The following is a 14,902-nucleotide window of genomic DNA, read 5'->3' on the forward strand; positions in this document are numbered from 1 at the left end:
TTTTTTAAAATGTATATGGAGATGCAAGGAGCAAGAATAGTTCAGACAATCTTGAAGAAAAAAATAAAATTGGGAGACTTATACTCTTAGATATCAAGATTTATTGTAAGGACAGAATAATTATGATAGTAGGCAAGGATGCAAGGATATATGTATAAACAATTACAACAGAGTCCAGAAACAAATCTAAATTGATACTTGACTCATGATAAATATATTAGTCAGCTCAGGCTGACATAAAATACCATAGACTGGGTAGCTTAAACAACCAAAATTTATTTTCTCACAGTTCTGAAGACTGGAAATCAAGGTCAGAGTGCCAGCAGGGTCAATGTCTGGTGAAGTCTCTCTCCTTGGAGTGTAGATCACTGCCTTTTTACTATATCCTCATGTGGTGAAGGGAGAGAGAGAGAGAGCAGGTTCTCTGCTGTCTCTTCTCATAAGGGCACTAATCCCACTGGACAAGGGCCCCATCCTCATGATCTCATTTAACACTATCTTCCAAAGGCCTCATCTCCAATTGCCATAATATTGGGGGTTAGAGCTTCAACATATGAATTTGGGGGACACACAAACATTCAGTCTATAACAACAAAGATGACACGGTAGAGCAGTGGAGAAAGGATGGTCTTTTCAATAAATATGTTTATGGAAAAAATGTATGTTGATTCTCTACTTCACATCATTCATAAAAAATTGTGGATGGATTGTTGATCTAAATGTGATAGGTAAAACAATAGAGCTTCTAGAGAATGCCTAGGGGAATATATTTATGATCTTGAATACACCAATGTTTCTTAAACTACATACATAAAGTACTAACCATAATGGAAAAAGTTAATTACATATAATAAAATTAAGAATGTTTGCTGATTTTAAAAAATCTTTCAGGTTGCTTGGTGGATACAATGTGTGTTGTTCCAGTGATGGATACACTGAAGGCCTTGAATTCACCATAGTGCAATATATCAATGTTGTTAAATTGTACTCATATCCCATGAATTTATACAAATAAAAAAAGAAAAAATCTTTCAAAAGAATGAAAAAGCAAATCACTGAGTACCAGATGATGTTTGTAATGCATTTCCCTATAAAAGACTCATATTGACAATGTATAAAGAAGCTCTGTAAATAAAAATAAAACAGCTCAATAGAAAAATGGGCAAAAATGCTAAACAGGCCCTTCATCAAAGAATATATCCAAGTTATCAGTAAACATGAAAAGTTTTTCAATCTCATTACTCATTAGGGACATCAGATTTAAAATCATAGTGAGAGACCAGTAAACACACATGAGAGTGGCTAAAATGAAGAAGATTGACAATACCAAGTTTGAGGAGGATATGGAGCAACTGGGACTCTCATGCATAGCTGGTGAGAGTGTAAATAACATATAACCACTATTGAAAGCTGATTGGCAATATCTATTAATGCTGAACATACACATATGCAATAATTTATACAATTAAGTGTTCTTGAAAATGTATAAGGCATAATTCTATCTTAGGTGTGTACTCAACACAAATGTGTATATATGTGAGCCAAAGGCACATAAAATAATCTTCATAGCAGCATTTATTCATAATAGCTAAAAACTGGGAACAACCCAAACGTTCACCAGCAATCATTAACATACGCTTGGGATTCCTTAGATGGGCTTAGGTGGGTAAGTGTAGGTCCTGAAGTTGACTGTGAAACTGAGTGTGTATCGTATGTGCACAATTTAGGAAAGGCTGTTGTTTTTTTTTTTCTCAAAAAGATCCTTGTCTCAAAAAATACTAAGAATTCCTGCCTGCATACGAGACCTAGATTTCCATAGTTTTTAAGAAAATTTTAAACTCCTCTTAATTTAAGCAACTAAGCCCTAGAATGTAATTTAACCTTTTTAATCCTATATTTAGTCTGTTCATAGCTTTCTCAAATCAAGTAGAATATTTAAAATCTCATCATTCCTTACTATTAAGGAATTATCACCAAGTGAAATGCAAATGTATCATAGTGAAGCCTAAAAATTAAGTTATAGACATAAGGCATAGATATACCCCTCTGTGGTCTACTTGAGAGCTGCATTTGATATGGTGTAAAGTGGAGAGAAATTAGGGGACACTGGGAGAGTGATAAAAGTAGAATATACGATATCTCTACCTCCCAGTGGTTCTGATCAGGGTGTGACTTGGCCCCCAGGTGACATTTGGTAATATCGAGAGGCATTTTTGATTGTCACAGCTAGGAGAAGGGGTACTAATGGCATCTAGTGGGTAGAGGCCAGGTATGGTGCTAAATGTCCTACAATGCACAGGACAGCCCAAACAAATTATCCAGCTGCAAATATTAACAATGCTGTGCTTTAGAAACCAGGCTCCACAGTGATGACAGGTCTGTGTATGGGACACCTCTTGTGCTCCTCTTCAAATCCTCTTGGCCAAGGGCACTGACTTTGAGAACAAAGTTGCCTTAGAGGGAAACGCCAGTGAAAAGCCCCAGAACATAATGGGATCATTATGACCACTCTCCTTGGTCAAGTTAATCAGCTAAGTCTTCTCCATTTAACAGGAACTTTAAGAAGTCAGCACTGGGACTGTCCCTAGAATAACAAGAAATGCCAGAAACACGGCCACCCTCTAACAAGAAAGGAAAGGCACAGCTGACATTTCCTCTTATTTCCTGTTAGCGTCTTAGCTCCTTGTTGACCTGGGACAGGGTATCCTGAAAGTATTATCCTAGCTAGGTCATAACTCCAAAAAGAGTTTAGAAAATGTGAAGAGAAGTTCTGGGCTGCCTCCGGAATCACAGAAGTATGTGATTTAGAATCCATGATCAGATTGTGTCCCCATCCATTTCAGAAGTGAGTTCTGGTCCTGGTTCTGCCATTAAGGCAACTGAGTGACCTTGAGAAGGTCATTTAACCTCTCCAGACCTCATTTCCTCTTCTGTAAAAGAGAACATTTAATTAGATGATATTCTAGGTTTCTTCTAAGTAAAATTCTAGCATTCTGAAGCTCTCACAATAACACAATCCATTTAAAGGAGCTGAGACAAAGGATATTCTTTTTACTTTCCTCTTTTACTCGAACCCCTGACTTAGTTTCTTTGTTTCTCCTCTTTCTGTGTAGCCACCACTGTTTTTCCTTACCCCTATCATAGAAGGATTAGAAAATTCTTTGGCCGACAGGACAATTTTAGAAATGGCCCTTTCTGAGTGCTCCGTTATTGTGCCACTGAGAATCTGGTGCCCTCTTTTTACTCTTTCATTATATATTCATGCTGGACTTAAAGGGAAAAAAGACAAATGTTCATAAAATTCTAACTTTTTTATATTCTCTTCCATTAATTTCTGGTCTTTCACTGTGGACTTCCATACACATAGTACTTCATCCTGAGTTTCCCAGAAAACAGAATCTGAGTCAAAGACTTTCATGTAGGTGCTTTACTGGGCATGTGATGCCAGAAAGTAGGAGTGAGGGACAAGAGAAATGAACCTAGAGAGCAGAAAGAGCCAACAGAAGGATGTGCTATTTAGTTGGCTACTGCTAAGGGAGACTGGTGTTCAATTGCAGAGGTAATTCTTTGGAGTTTATTAAAACATTTCATAACTATCTACCCAGGGGACAAAAGAAGGAAAAATCTATTCAACTCTCATGTCCTGTTGATATAGTATGCTTTAATCCCCTATACTGCTGGTTTGCAAATGTGTAAGTGAATGCCAAAAGGATCCACATAGGATGCCCATGCTGCTATGTCAGAGAAATCCCAGAGCAGGAAGCGAGAGACATATGCCACAGGTGCGAGGCAAGTAACTTTCAGAATGCACACACACAAGCTGGTCAAAGTGTTACAGCAATCATGGGATTAACACGTGGGGCCAAGAGGATTTGAAGAGGAGCACAAGAGGTGTCCCATACACAGACCTGTCATCACTGTGGAGCCTGGTTTCTAAAGCACAGCATTGTTAATATTTGCAGCTGGATAATTTGTTTGGGCTGTCCTGTGCATTGTAGGACATTTAGCACCATACCTGGCCTCTACCCACTAGATGCCATTAGTACCCCTTCTCCTAGCTGTGACAATCAAAAATGTCTCTCGATATTACCAAATGTCACCTGGGGGCCAAGTCACACCCTGATCAGAACCACTGGGAGGTAGAGATATCGTATATTCTACTTTTGTCAGTCTCCCAGTGTCCCCTAATTTCTCTCCACTTTACACCATATCAAATGCAGCTCTCAAGTAGACCACAGAGGGGTATATCTATGCCTTATGTCTATAACTTAATTTTTAGGCTTCACTATGATACATTTGCATTTCACTTGGTGATAATTCCTTAATAGTAAGGAATGATGAGATTTTAAATATTCTACTTGATTTGAGAAAGCTATGAACAGACTAAATATAGGATTAAAAAGGTTAAATTACATTCTAGGGCTTAGTTGCTTAAATTAGGAGGAGTTTAAAATTTTCTTAAAAACTATGGAAATCTAGGTCTCGTATGCAGGCAGAAATTCTTAGTATACACAATTTCACAGTCAACTTCAGGACCTACACTTACCCACCTAAGCCCATCTAAGGAATCCCAAGCGTATGTTAATGATTGCTGGTGAACGTTTGGGTTGTTCCCAGTTTTTAGCTATTATGAATAAATGCTGCTATGAAGATTATTTTATGTGCCTTTGGCTCACATATATACACATTTGTGTTGAGCACATACCTAAGATAGAATTATTACCTTGGCTCCCTCCATTCCCCCACTGGGTATCCAACATCCAAGGTGCACCTAGTAAGGATGCTTTTCTTCTCCTTGTGCTGAGGCCCCAGGTCAGACATCTATTCTAGTGAGCAAAACAGATATGCTGCTGTCTTACCTGGCTCACAGTCTGGTGGAAGAGACAGACATTAAAACACACACACACACAAACAAAAAACAACTCAATCAAGTCTGAGAATTACCAAGTCCAGAGTGCTGTTGGATCTGACCAGGTTTCGGGTCAGGGAAGGTCTCCCTAGGATGAGGTTTAAGATAAGGTACAAAGGACTGAATTCATCAGTAGGACTAAACTGGCAAAGGATTTTAGGGTTGTGAGGGAGGAAGCAGCACATTTAAAGGCTGAGTGGAGGGAGGGCCTCAAGGAAGTGAAAGAAGCCAGAATCCAGAAAGCAGACAGGTGAGAGGCTGGCCTGGTCTTAGGAGCCATGGAGACCATGCCAGGACTGCCACTTTCTTCTTGAGAGCAGTGGATGCCACTGAAGGGTTTTGAGCAGGTGAGAGCAGTGGTCATACTGGTGTTTCAGAAGAATTTTCTAGATGCAGAATGGAGAGAAGGAACTACATGACAGTGAGTTAGGAGGCTACTTATAGTATGGGCAAGAGGTATTGGTGGCTTCACTGGGATTGAGAGTAACAAACTCCATGAAGATAAGGCACCTAGAACAGTGCCTCACATATAAGTAGACTTGATAAATATTCATCGAATGAATGAATGATTGGGTGTAGTATAAAAACTTTTTTTTTTTGCGACAAGGTCTCATTTTGTTGCCTAGGCTGGAGTCGAGTGGTGCCATCACAGCTTACCGCAGCCTTGACCTCCCTGAGCTCAGGTGATCCTCCCACCTCTGCCTCCTCAGTATCTGGGACTACAGGCAGGCACCATCATGCCCAGCTAATATTTGTATTTTTTTGTAGAGATGGTGTTTCACCATGTTGCCCAGGCTGGTCTCAAACTCCTGGGCTCAAGCAGTCCACATGCTTTGGCCCCAGAAAGTGCTGGGATTACAAGCGTGAGCCACCACACCCAGCTGTGTAAAAATATTTAGGAGGACCTGGTGATTAATCAGAATGTGGGAGGTGGGAGGTGAGAGGGAGAGAAGAGGCAGCAAAGATGCTGGGTTTCTGCCATCAGGTAACTGGGTAGATGATAGGGCCAGGAACTGAGGTGGGAAACACAGTGAAGGGGACTGGAAATGGAAAGGGATGTGTATGCAGCTTTGGACTTCACTTACTAAGATGTCTGGGAGGCAGTTGGACATAGTGGTTCGTGAAAGATAATTGTGTTGATTTGGGAATCGTCGTATTATGGATGGTAACTGGAGTCATAAGAATACATAGTGCAGCTCAAGAGGAATGTCTAGAGAGAAGAGTGCTCTGAAGGATTTCTTGTTAGTGTTGTCCTCTACTTTTCCCATAGCAGGACTATTTTGGCATGCTGTGTCTCATTACATTCCAGAGTAGGGATTGGCGTAGGGCCCCTTCAGAGAGTCTCTCAACCAATCTTTGCTCTAAGAAATCTAAATAAATATTTAAAGGTGAGAAGAGTGAAGAGTGAAGTAAATTATTTTGTTGAAATGTTCTAGTAGGTTCATCTTGCTTCTTTTAACACATTTAATTGAATGCAGTTCTGCATACCCTTCAACCTACTGAACTTGACTTTCTGGGTGTGACTGCAGTTCAGGGCATTGAGGAAAGAAAAGGGGCTAAGGAGGAGAACAAGCAGTGCTCTCGCTTGAGTGGTTGGTCCCTCCCAGGTGTCCCTTTGACACCCAGTCTCTAGCCTGTCAATTTGTCTCCCCTAGGAGGTGGCCCCACGTGGCCTGCTGCTTGGCAGGACTGGCTGGAGCAGCGAGGAGGGACTTGGCTTGCTCTTCTGTCATGATGGGCTGCTTGTGCTCCCCTCCAGTGGAGATGCTTACACCCTCCTTCTACAGTCACCAAGAACATCTGGCTCCTATGACCCTTCATGGTGATGGAGCCCTGGGAGCAGGCCAGGTTTGTCCTTGGCCATTTTCTCCTGCACATTGGCCTTTTACACTAGGGGCAGCCATGGGAAGCTCCTTGAGGCCTTGTTAGTGTCCGTGCGTGTCTTGTTAGTCAGTGCATTTCCAGCCCATCATACAGTGCTTGGCATGAAGTTGAGTAAAGAAATGAATCCTCTGTCTACCTCTGGGGAGATTTGTCAACCACTGTGGGACCCATTAAGTGTAAATATTGGGACAGTCAGATCTCAGAAGGTGAAATGAGCCCTTCCATTAAAGAGCAGATGGTGGAAATGCTTTTCTTGTTCTGAGGTCCTGTATAAAGCAGCTTGACCTTTTAGTCTTTATATGCTGCCACTTTTGTATCTCTTTGAAGATGGTGGCCCTCTAGGCAGGGCAAGGCCTCAGAATTGGTTTTCTATGAGTGGTGGATTTTGCTAGAGCACACTTTTTGATCTGACTCCCTTGTCACTCATCACGTTCATTTGTGAACTAGATGCTGAGTAGACTTCAGCCATCTAGGAGAGAGAAGTCTAGCAGACAGCAAATCCATGATTGCAGCATCATTGTCCCAGGACATCTTAGATTGCTCAGAGGTTCAGATCGAGGGCCCAGGGATGGGGATACGATTTTAATTGAGCATCTTGTCTATGGCAGCCAGCCAGTGAACATGAGCTATTCAGTCTGTATTACTCTCTCTTTGCCTTATTGTTATTTCTCCCATTTTCTCTGTAGGGCTATATAGGAAAAGGATTGCCTTCTCTGTATTTGATGTGAGTAACAGACACCATGGGACTTTGTGGACCATGGATGTCTTTAGTCAATCTGAACATGCATACTGAGGACTAGTAGATGTTGGTCAACGTGCCCAGCACTGGCCACATGGCTGCAGACCTTGTCTTTCTGCCCAGTGCAGGCAAAGGAGGCTCCTGGCAATTGAGGATATAATTGTGGGCAAAAGAGAAGAAACCTTCCTGATAATTAATGACCCACATGGAAATGCTCATGCCTCAGTGCTGATGTAGGGCAGTGGAGCAGCACGTTCCAGGAGGCTTCCTCAGAAGTACAGTCTTGGGAATTCTCTGTGAAAAGACATGTCCACTGTTAAATCTGTGAAATATGGCACACTCTCTCTCCTTTTCAAAGATTCTTAATTGTACATTGGTGGAAACAAAATGTCCTGCTGTAAAAAGCCTGTTGTTTAACTTTGTTTAGCCTGCTGTTTTCCATTCATATTTAATGATGGAAGTCTTTTTTAAAAATCACATCCATGTAAGTACCCTATGGGCTTAGTGTTCTGTGGAATGTGCTTTGGGAAGTATTACATACAAGACTCTGGGTTTTCCTTAGTCTGAAGCTCTACCTTTTTCCTTTCCTATTCCAGTTTCTTAGGGTGATTACATAGGAAAGACAGACTCCACAGTGAACACTGAGAAGCAGAGGCAAGGTTGTCAAACTTACAAGAAGAAACTCCTTCACTGGCAAGTCAGTGAAATTATGGGGAAATACTCAAATTAATGTCAGGGAGCTGGAGGCACATGTGCTTAGTAGTGTCATGTTAAAGAATCCAAGTTCAGCATGGCATTCAAGACACAATTACGATTTTGTGACTTTATGAGTCTCTCCTTTTGCTGTCCTTTTTTATTGGAGTACGGGAGAATAAATGAGGAAGGGACATTGACTGTAAAGCAACTTCATTTTGTTTGAATTTGACTCTGGAGTCACCTTCCCCAAGAATGCTGTGGACTTTTCCCTGTCTGCTTTGACTAGAAACACGGGAAGATGAATACTACAAAATTTCAGTATTTCTGGGTTTGCAACATTTCTACCTTTTGATAATTGATTTCATCTCATTCTTAAATCTGTCCTCTTCATTTCCACTGTCACCTTGTAGGTTCAGGCCTTCATCCCTTTTCCTCTGCAGCTATTTATTCATCTGTCCATTTATTCCTTCATGGAGCATGAGCACTGCTCTGTGCAAGGCACTGAACACACAAGAGAGAATGAGACATGGACCCTGCTCTCACTTTGCTTACTGAGGCTTCTAGATGTGGAACTGGATTTCTAGTCTCTCCAAATTCTGATCTGTCCTGTTACTCCTGTTGGAGTAACATTTCTTAACACATCTTTGATCCTGTCATGTTCTTTTTTTTCCCCCAAGACAGAGTTTTGCTCTCGTTGCCCGGGCTGGAGTGCAATGGCACCATCTTGGCTCACTGCAACCTCCACTTCCCAGGTTCAAGCGATTCTCCTGCCTCAGCCTCCCAAGTAGGTGGGATTACAGGCAGCTGCCACCATGCCTGGCTAATTTTTTTTTGTATTTTTAGTAGAGACAGGGTTTTACCATGTTGGCCAGGCCGGTCTCGAACTCCTGACCTCAAGTGATCCACCCATTTCGGCCTCCCAAAGTGCTGGGATTAAGGTGTGAGCCACAGTGCCCAGTCTGTCATGTTCTATTGAGAAACATTTGGGAGCTTCCTATTACCTGTGGAATAAAGACGAGCTGATTCCTTCCCCCTATGGCAAAATGACATCCGTGAGACTCCTTGTTCAGGCCTTATCAGCTCCTGTCTAATCTACTTTTCCCTTCACACAAGCTTGGTCAACTGGATGACTGCAGGATTCTTGCCCACTTCAAGCCTGTCTGCCACTCTCTGGCTCCTGCAGTTCCTCTGTCCTTTCTCCTTTAACTTCCCCGCCTTCCAGATCCTTCAAGACCCAACTCAAATGCCGTGCTCTCTGGAATGGTGCTCACAACTGTCTGAACCTCTCTCTTACTGCATTCTGCCTGTCATAAAATGAGCCACACACCTCAGGTCCTATCCAGCTCACACGTAAACATGTAATTCTTTCTTGAATCACATTCTTTATATCTGTATCTATGTCTATGTCTATCTTCATAATATGAATGTAAATAATTTAAAATTGGGTAGAATGTTCCGTTAGAAAATTGAAAATTAATTTTAAAGTCTGTCATTCTTCTGTAATTTTGTATAATATAGGGTCATTCCTTTTACTTATTGGAACCAATTTTTAATTTATGTATAGAATATTTAGATTTTATTTTGGGGTTAAGTACTGCTCTGTTTAGAGAGGAGTGGACTATTTAAATTCTTGAAATAACTTCAAATCTATTTTCAAAAGAAAATTAGGGATAATTTTAGGTACTACAAAGACTCATGTAGTATTATGGACCTTTGTCATTTAATTGCATTATCCTTTTAATGAGAGCTAAGTTCAATAAAATTTTATTTTTTCAGACACCACTCTTTGGGAATTCTTGATAGTTCAGTTACCAAAGTGGCAGACATTTTTAGTTGTTGCTCTGATACTTTTTAAATGAGCAAACTTCTCAGGCACTTAGGAAGATCCACCCATGTGTGGATAGTTAATGTAATAATTACAAAGAATTCCCATCTATTAATTACAGAATATCTGGCAGTGCAGTGATATATTTGGCAACATCTTGTCAACTATTAATTCAAGTTAAGTACTTTTTTAAAAGAGTAGCTGTAAGTGAGGCTTTTATTAATTCTAATGGCTTTACTCTTAAATAATTTAAGTTAGTGAAATTTAACCAATTACTGGGTTGTTCTTTGTATTCAAGGATAGTGGTTTTACAGATGTCATCCACAGGAGGGGATGTGATTGGAGAGACTGGTGCCTGGTCACTGGGCCTCTCCAGATTGCATACAGCTGACACCTACCCTTTTCTTGTGGTTGTAATTGCCACTCGTTCTAAGGAAGGCTCATTTACATATAGAATGTGCATATTTAATTGTATTTGGTCCTCACCGAAGCTATAGTTAGGGTGGGCATGACCAGTCCTTGATCGACTTACTCTTGTCACACACAACTAGAAGGGGCAATATTAGTACTTTCACCAAGGTCCTCTGTCTCCATCTCTGTGCTTCACCACACTGTCTTTCAAATAGTAGCAACTTAGATTTGCAAAGCAATGTACATCTACTACCTCATTTGCTTATAAAAAGTCACCCCCTTGAGATTGTCCTAAGTGGATCTGCCTGTTGCTTTTCTTTTCTGGCAATCCTTAGCTATATGCCATTGTCTACTGTGTTTCATATTCATACTTAAAAGGCACTCTGAACATTTGACATGTTCTACAGTGTCATCACCGTGTCCACACCGCCTTCCTTTGGCTGCCCTCAGGTTGCCCTAGCTCTTTCCAAGGCTGGAGATTAGCTAAGTAATATATCCCAACTCTCCCATCTTTGCCTCTCTACCTTTCTCATTGGAACCCTATCCTCAGTGCGTCTTCCCATTCCTTGTAAAAACATATTCTTCAGAAAGAATCATTCATTTCAAAGCATAAATCGTTATTTACAAGTATATATTGAGCCTCCTTGCTTTCAGGGAATTTGTGTTTTAATGGCTCATAAGAAACATTTAGCCAAAGAAATGACCTTCTAGTGGTAGAATTTAATCTTAGTGAGCAGCTGAAGGATAATTTTTTGAAGCTAGGATATTCTTATTGGTACCCTTGAAATTACAGAGGTAGGGGGTCTCCCATTTCAACCACATGGAAAGCCAGTCTTATCCATGTTCTGCTGTGATCCCTGCTCCTTAGAAAAGAGAAGGCTGGCAAGAGTATTGCTTGCCTGTGGGTAGAATAACTGCTTCTTGAGATCCACATATTATTGGGCCTGTCTTATTTAATGTTTAAATAGCACTTGCTGGTGCAAGTTATACAGAATGTTTGCAGCAAATCCATGTCTCATAGTCATAAAGAAGTAAAGACTTGCACTGTGGGCCTAACTTGTTTTTGAAAATCAATTAACAAATATTGATTAACACTTCAGCTGTCTCCTCAAAGACATTTTGACTTTTTTGATTTCATTTTCTTTGTCTATTGTTGTGTCACTGAGCACTGTGCTGTGTAAGTTGCAAAATCTGTGACAGCTTTTAGTCCTTTTTGTGGAGAGAGGTCTGTGAGGATGGTTTATAATCTTACTGCTTAGAAAAGCTGTGGTCTCTAAGGTGTAGTGGTCAAGAGCTTGGGCTCTGGAATCAGATGGCCTGGTCCTCAGTAAGGCTCTGATATGTACTTATTGTGTGATTAGGAGCAAATTACTTAACATATAAACTCACTTTCCCCATTTGCACAATGGAGATTAATGTTAGTAACTGCCTGGTCGGTGGTGGTTGTGAAAAAGATTAAATAACGTTGAACTGAGCCGTGCACTGTGCGGGCATCTACTAAGTACTGCTAACTATCATTATGTTCTTTGTGGTTTAGTGGTCCCAGTTTTCTCTGGGTCTCCTTGTATATTCACTCCTAGAACACAGGGAATTGTACAGAAACTCCTGGTGGACTCTGTAGAAACTTTAAGTTAGATGGCTTTAAAGTCTTTGGAATTGAATTATTTCAAAAATGAATTTCTTTTTTGCAGAAGCTATAAAGAAAGCAAACTTCAGTTTCTTGCCTGCTTTCCAGGCCTTGACTTTATTCTGTTTTTAAATATAGCTGCTGTAACAAGTAGATTGACACAGTGCAGCCCGGCCATGGGCCATTTCATGTCATTTCATGGCATGGGGAACACACAGGAGTCTCCTCAGACTGCCTTGTAACTTGTCTCAAATATAATCCAGGTCTTTCATTGATTATCTGGATGTGTGCATTCTAGGAACTGTTGGAGGAGATAGATGTCACAGCAAATACTTTCGGAATTTCTCCTCAGTCTTGGACTCCCATGAAAGTTACAAAGGGGTGGTAAATCTACAGTTTAATTGCCTGGAGTCCGTTAATGCCCTACTGATTTTCTTTGGGCACTGGTCAGGTAAGTTAGTATACATGTTTATAACCAATTTAAGTGCCCCAAGAAGATCACTGACCAATGGCCATCCTCATTTTTAAAAGTCACCAGATAAGGCAATTTCTCAAACAACTTCAGCAGGGCATTCCTGAAATGCTTGATCTCATACTTCTCTGCACTATAATAAATAAATACAATTTTGATTTCATCTTGGAGTAATCTGAACTTCTGGGATGTAAAGTAGAAAAATGTTCTGTAGCTCTTGGAACATTAGATTGGAAAGAAAATGCCTTAAACATTCTGCTTAATTAAATTCTAAAGAGGTAGTACAAATTTTTCATGATTAATTGAAATATGCTTATTTTGACTGATACATATTTATATGATATTATCATATGAAAATTTTATTATGTTATACAAACCGTTCTCTTTGGGAATGTGATGTAATGCTGTAAACATTTTACATTTGTTGTTGCATTGTTTATTATAAAAATGCACAGGCTGATGGCTGTAAGATAATGTAATGTAAAAATCTTTTATGTGAATCTTCTCTGAGGTAATCTCAAGCCTCTAATGGCACAGACCGTTAACCAAAATGTAAGACAGGTAGTTAGGTTTTCCCTAGCTTGAAGAAATATTTTTTTAAATAGAAAAAAAATTTAAAGCAGATCAAGTTAGAAGAGTTAAAGTGCTGAAACCTTCTATTTTGCCATTGTAAAGCATGCATTTCATTTCCATGTTTATTGTAAAGCATGCATTTCATTTCCGTGTTTCAGGTAGAAAGAGATGCAGGTGTTGAAGTGGACTGATCCCTTTGACTTTAACCACTTAAGAAGCGTTCACTTTTCTAGGGGTGCAGTCATAAGATGGGGACACTATCTCATGTCTGGTGACAGAATTTTGAACTATAGTTTGGCTGACAATATTTAGATCATCACAGTTCTTTATTAGTTTCTAAAATCTGTTACTAATATAAATGACTTTTATAAATCTAGAATGCCTGAAATATCGGAAAATGTTTTTAAAATTTTTTGAATAACCCAATTATCAGACTGTTCTTTGGATCATTAGCTGCTGATAACAGTTTAATACTAGAAAAGGAGAAATCTGATGGGCTTTTTCCAAAGCATACACCTTTATGAAATGGAGTTGTACGAAAAACTGCGGGGAACGTCGACTTATTTAACAAGGCAGATGCTAACCATCATTCTAGAAGTTTTTCCAGCTGCCAGATATAAAAGTGCACAATGTATTTGGTCTCATCTCATATTCTTGCTTTGTAGTAAGAATGATTTATAAGAAATAATCTGTTTTAAAATTCTACCTTTTTGTTCGTTTGTTAGGTCCTTTGTAAGAAAGTATTCTTGCCTCCCTTTAAAAAATGACAAGTGGGTCTGTCTGGTGATGATGGATTGAAGCTTGAGAAAGACCCCGGAGCTGCCCTTTGGCCTCAAGCATCATTCCTTCAGGCCAGGCCCAAGCTGCATGCTAAGCGCCTGGCCTTGTGAATAGCTTTGCACTCTATTCTTTCTCATCTCAGTGTTGGTCCATTATAGCTGAAGATCTAGGACTTAAACAATTTTATGCTTTGTTTCCCAAATCAGATTAATTTAAAGGAAGAAATAATGAGGGGGACCTAATGCATGTTCTAAAATGGCTCCTTGGGAAGTGGGGTTTCCTCATTAAACTGAGGCCAGGTGATTTCCTGCATACATTTTTTTCCTTACAGATTTCACCAGAATCAAGCTTACTGCCAGTGGATCATTTATGAGAATTCTGCTGTATCTTCTTTTTCAGGAATTTAAGATTTTAAAGCATCTTATCAATTTGGAAAAATAGAAACTATTAGTTGCTATCTAGTTTAGTAAAGACAGGTGATTATTTTAAAATATGTGCTCTTTCTAATCTAAGAAAACTCCTCCATACACTAAGGTAAACTATAAAGCTTTGCTAATTTTTCATACCATGTAAAATGTTCATATGTAGAGAGATGCCATATTAGAGATCATGTACAATATAAATAAAAGCTTGCTTTTATTTATTTATTTTTAAATTTTTTTTGTTAAGGATATTCCTGAAATATCAAAAAGCTTGCTTTGAATAGAACAAATTATTAAATACAGTAATTGTTTGAGATTTGAATTCATATTATGCCATTTAAAGAAAGTTATCAAAAATGTTTGACTGACATCAAAGGTCATTTTTTATATTATCTCATTTGATAACAATAGATCACAATATATAATTTGTGAAATACAAAAAGGTCATTAAAATGGCAATATTTATTCCATTGAGGTAAATAAAATGCTGCACATAGTTCTGAGTGGTGATACTCAGGGGGAAAAAAGCCGTATATCTGCACTACAAATTAGTTTGCTTCTAAT

The 14,902-nt window shown here is 39.5% G+C and overlaps 1 protein-coding gene across 3 annotated transcripts in view; it reads left to right on the forward strand.

Moving 5' to 3' along the window:
- The window catches only part of SOBP (sine oculis binding protein homolog), a 145,486-nt gene that overhangs the window by 27,091 nt on the left and 103,493 nt on the right, over positions 1-14,902 (forward strand). For 2 of the 3 annotated variants that reach the window (XM_063666487.1, XM_063666486.1), the window contains exon 4: positions 12,390-12,542. The exons of the other annotated variant lie outside the window; for it this stretch is intronic. In XM_063666487.1, the coding sequence (XP_063522557.1) occupies positions 12,390-12,542 (153 nt within the window). The remainder of the gene's footprint in view (positions 1-12,389; positions 12,543-14,902) is intronic. 3 annotated transcript variants of the gene reach the window in all.

Source organism: Pongo pygmaeus, chromosome 5 (assembly GCF_028885625.2).
Source record: "Pongo pygmaeus isolate AG05252 chromosome 5, NHGRI_mPonPyg2-v2.0_pri, whole genome shotgun sequence".
Lineage (NCBI taxonomy): Eukaryota > Metazoa > Chordata > Mammalia > Primates > Hominidae > Pongo > Pongo pygmaeus.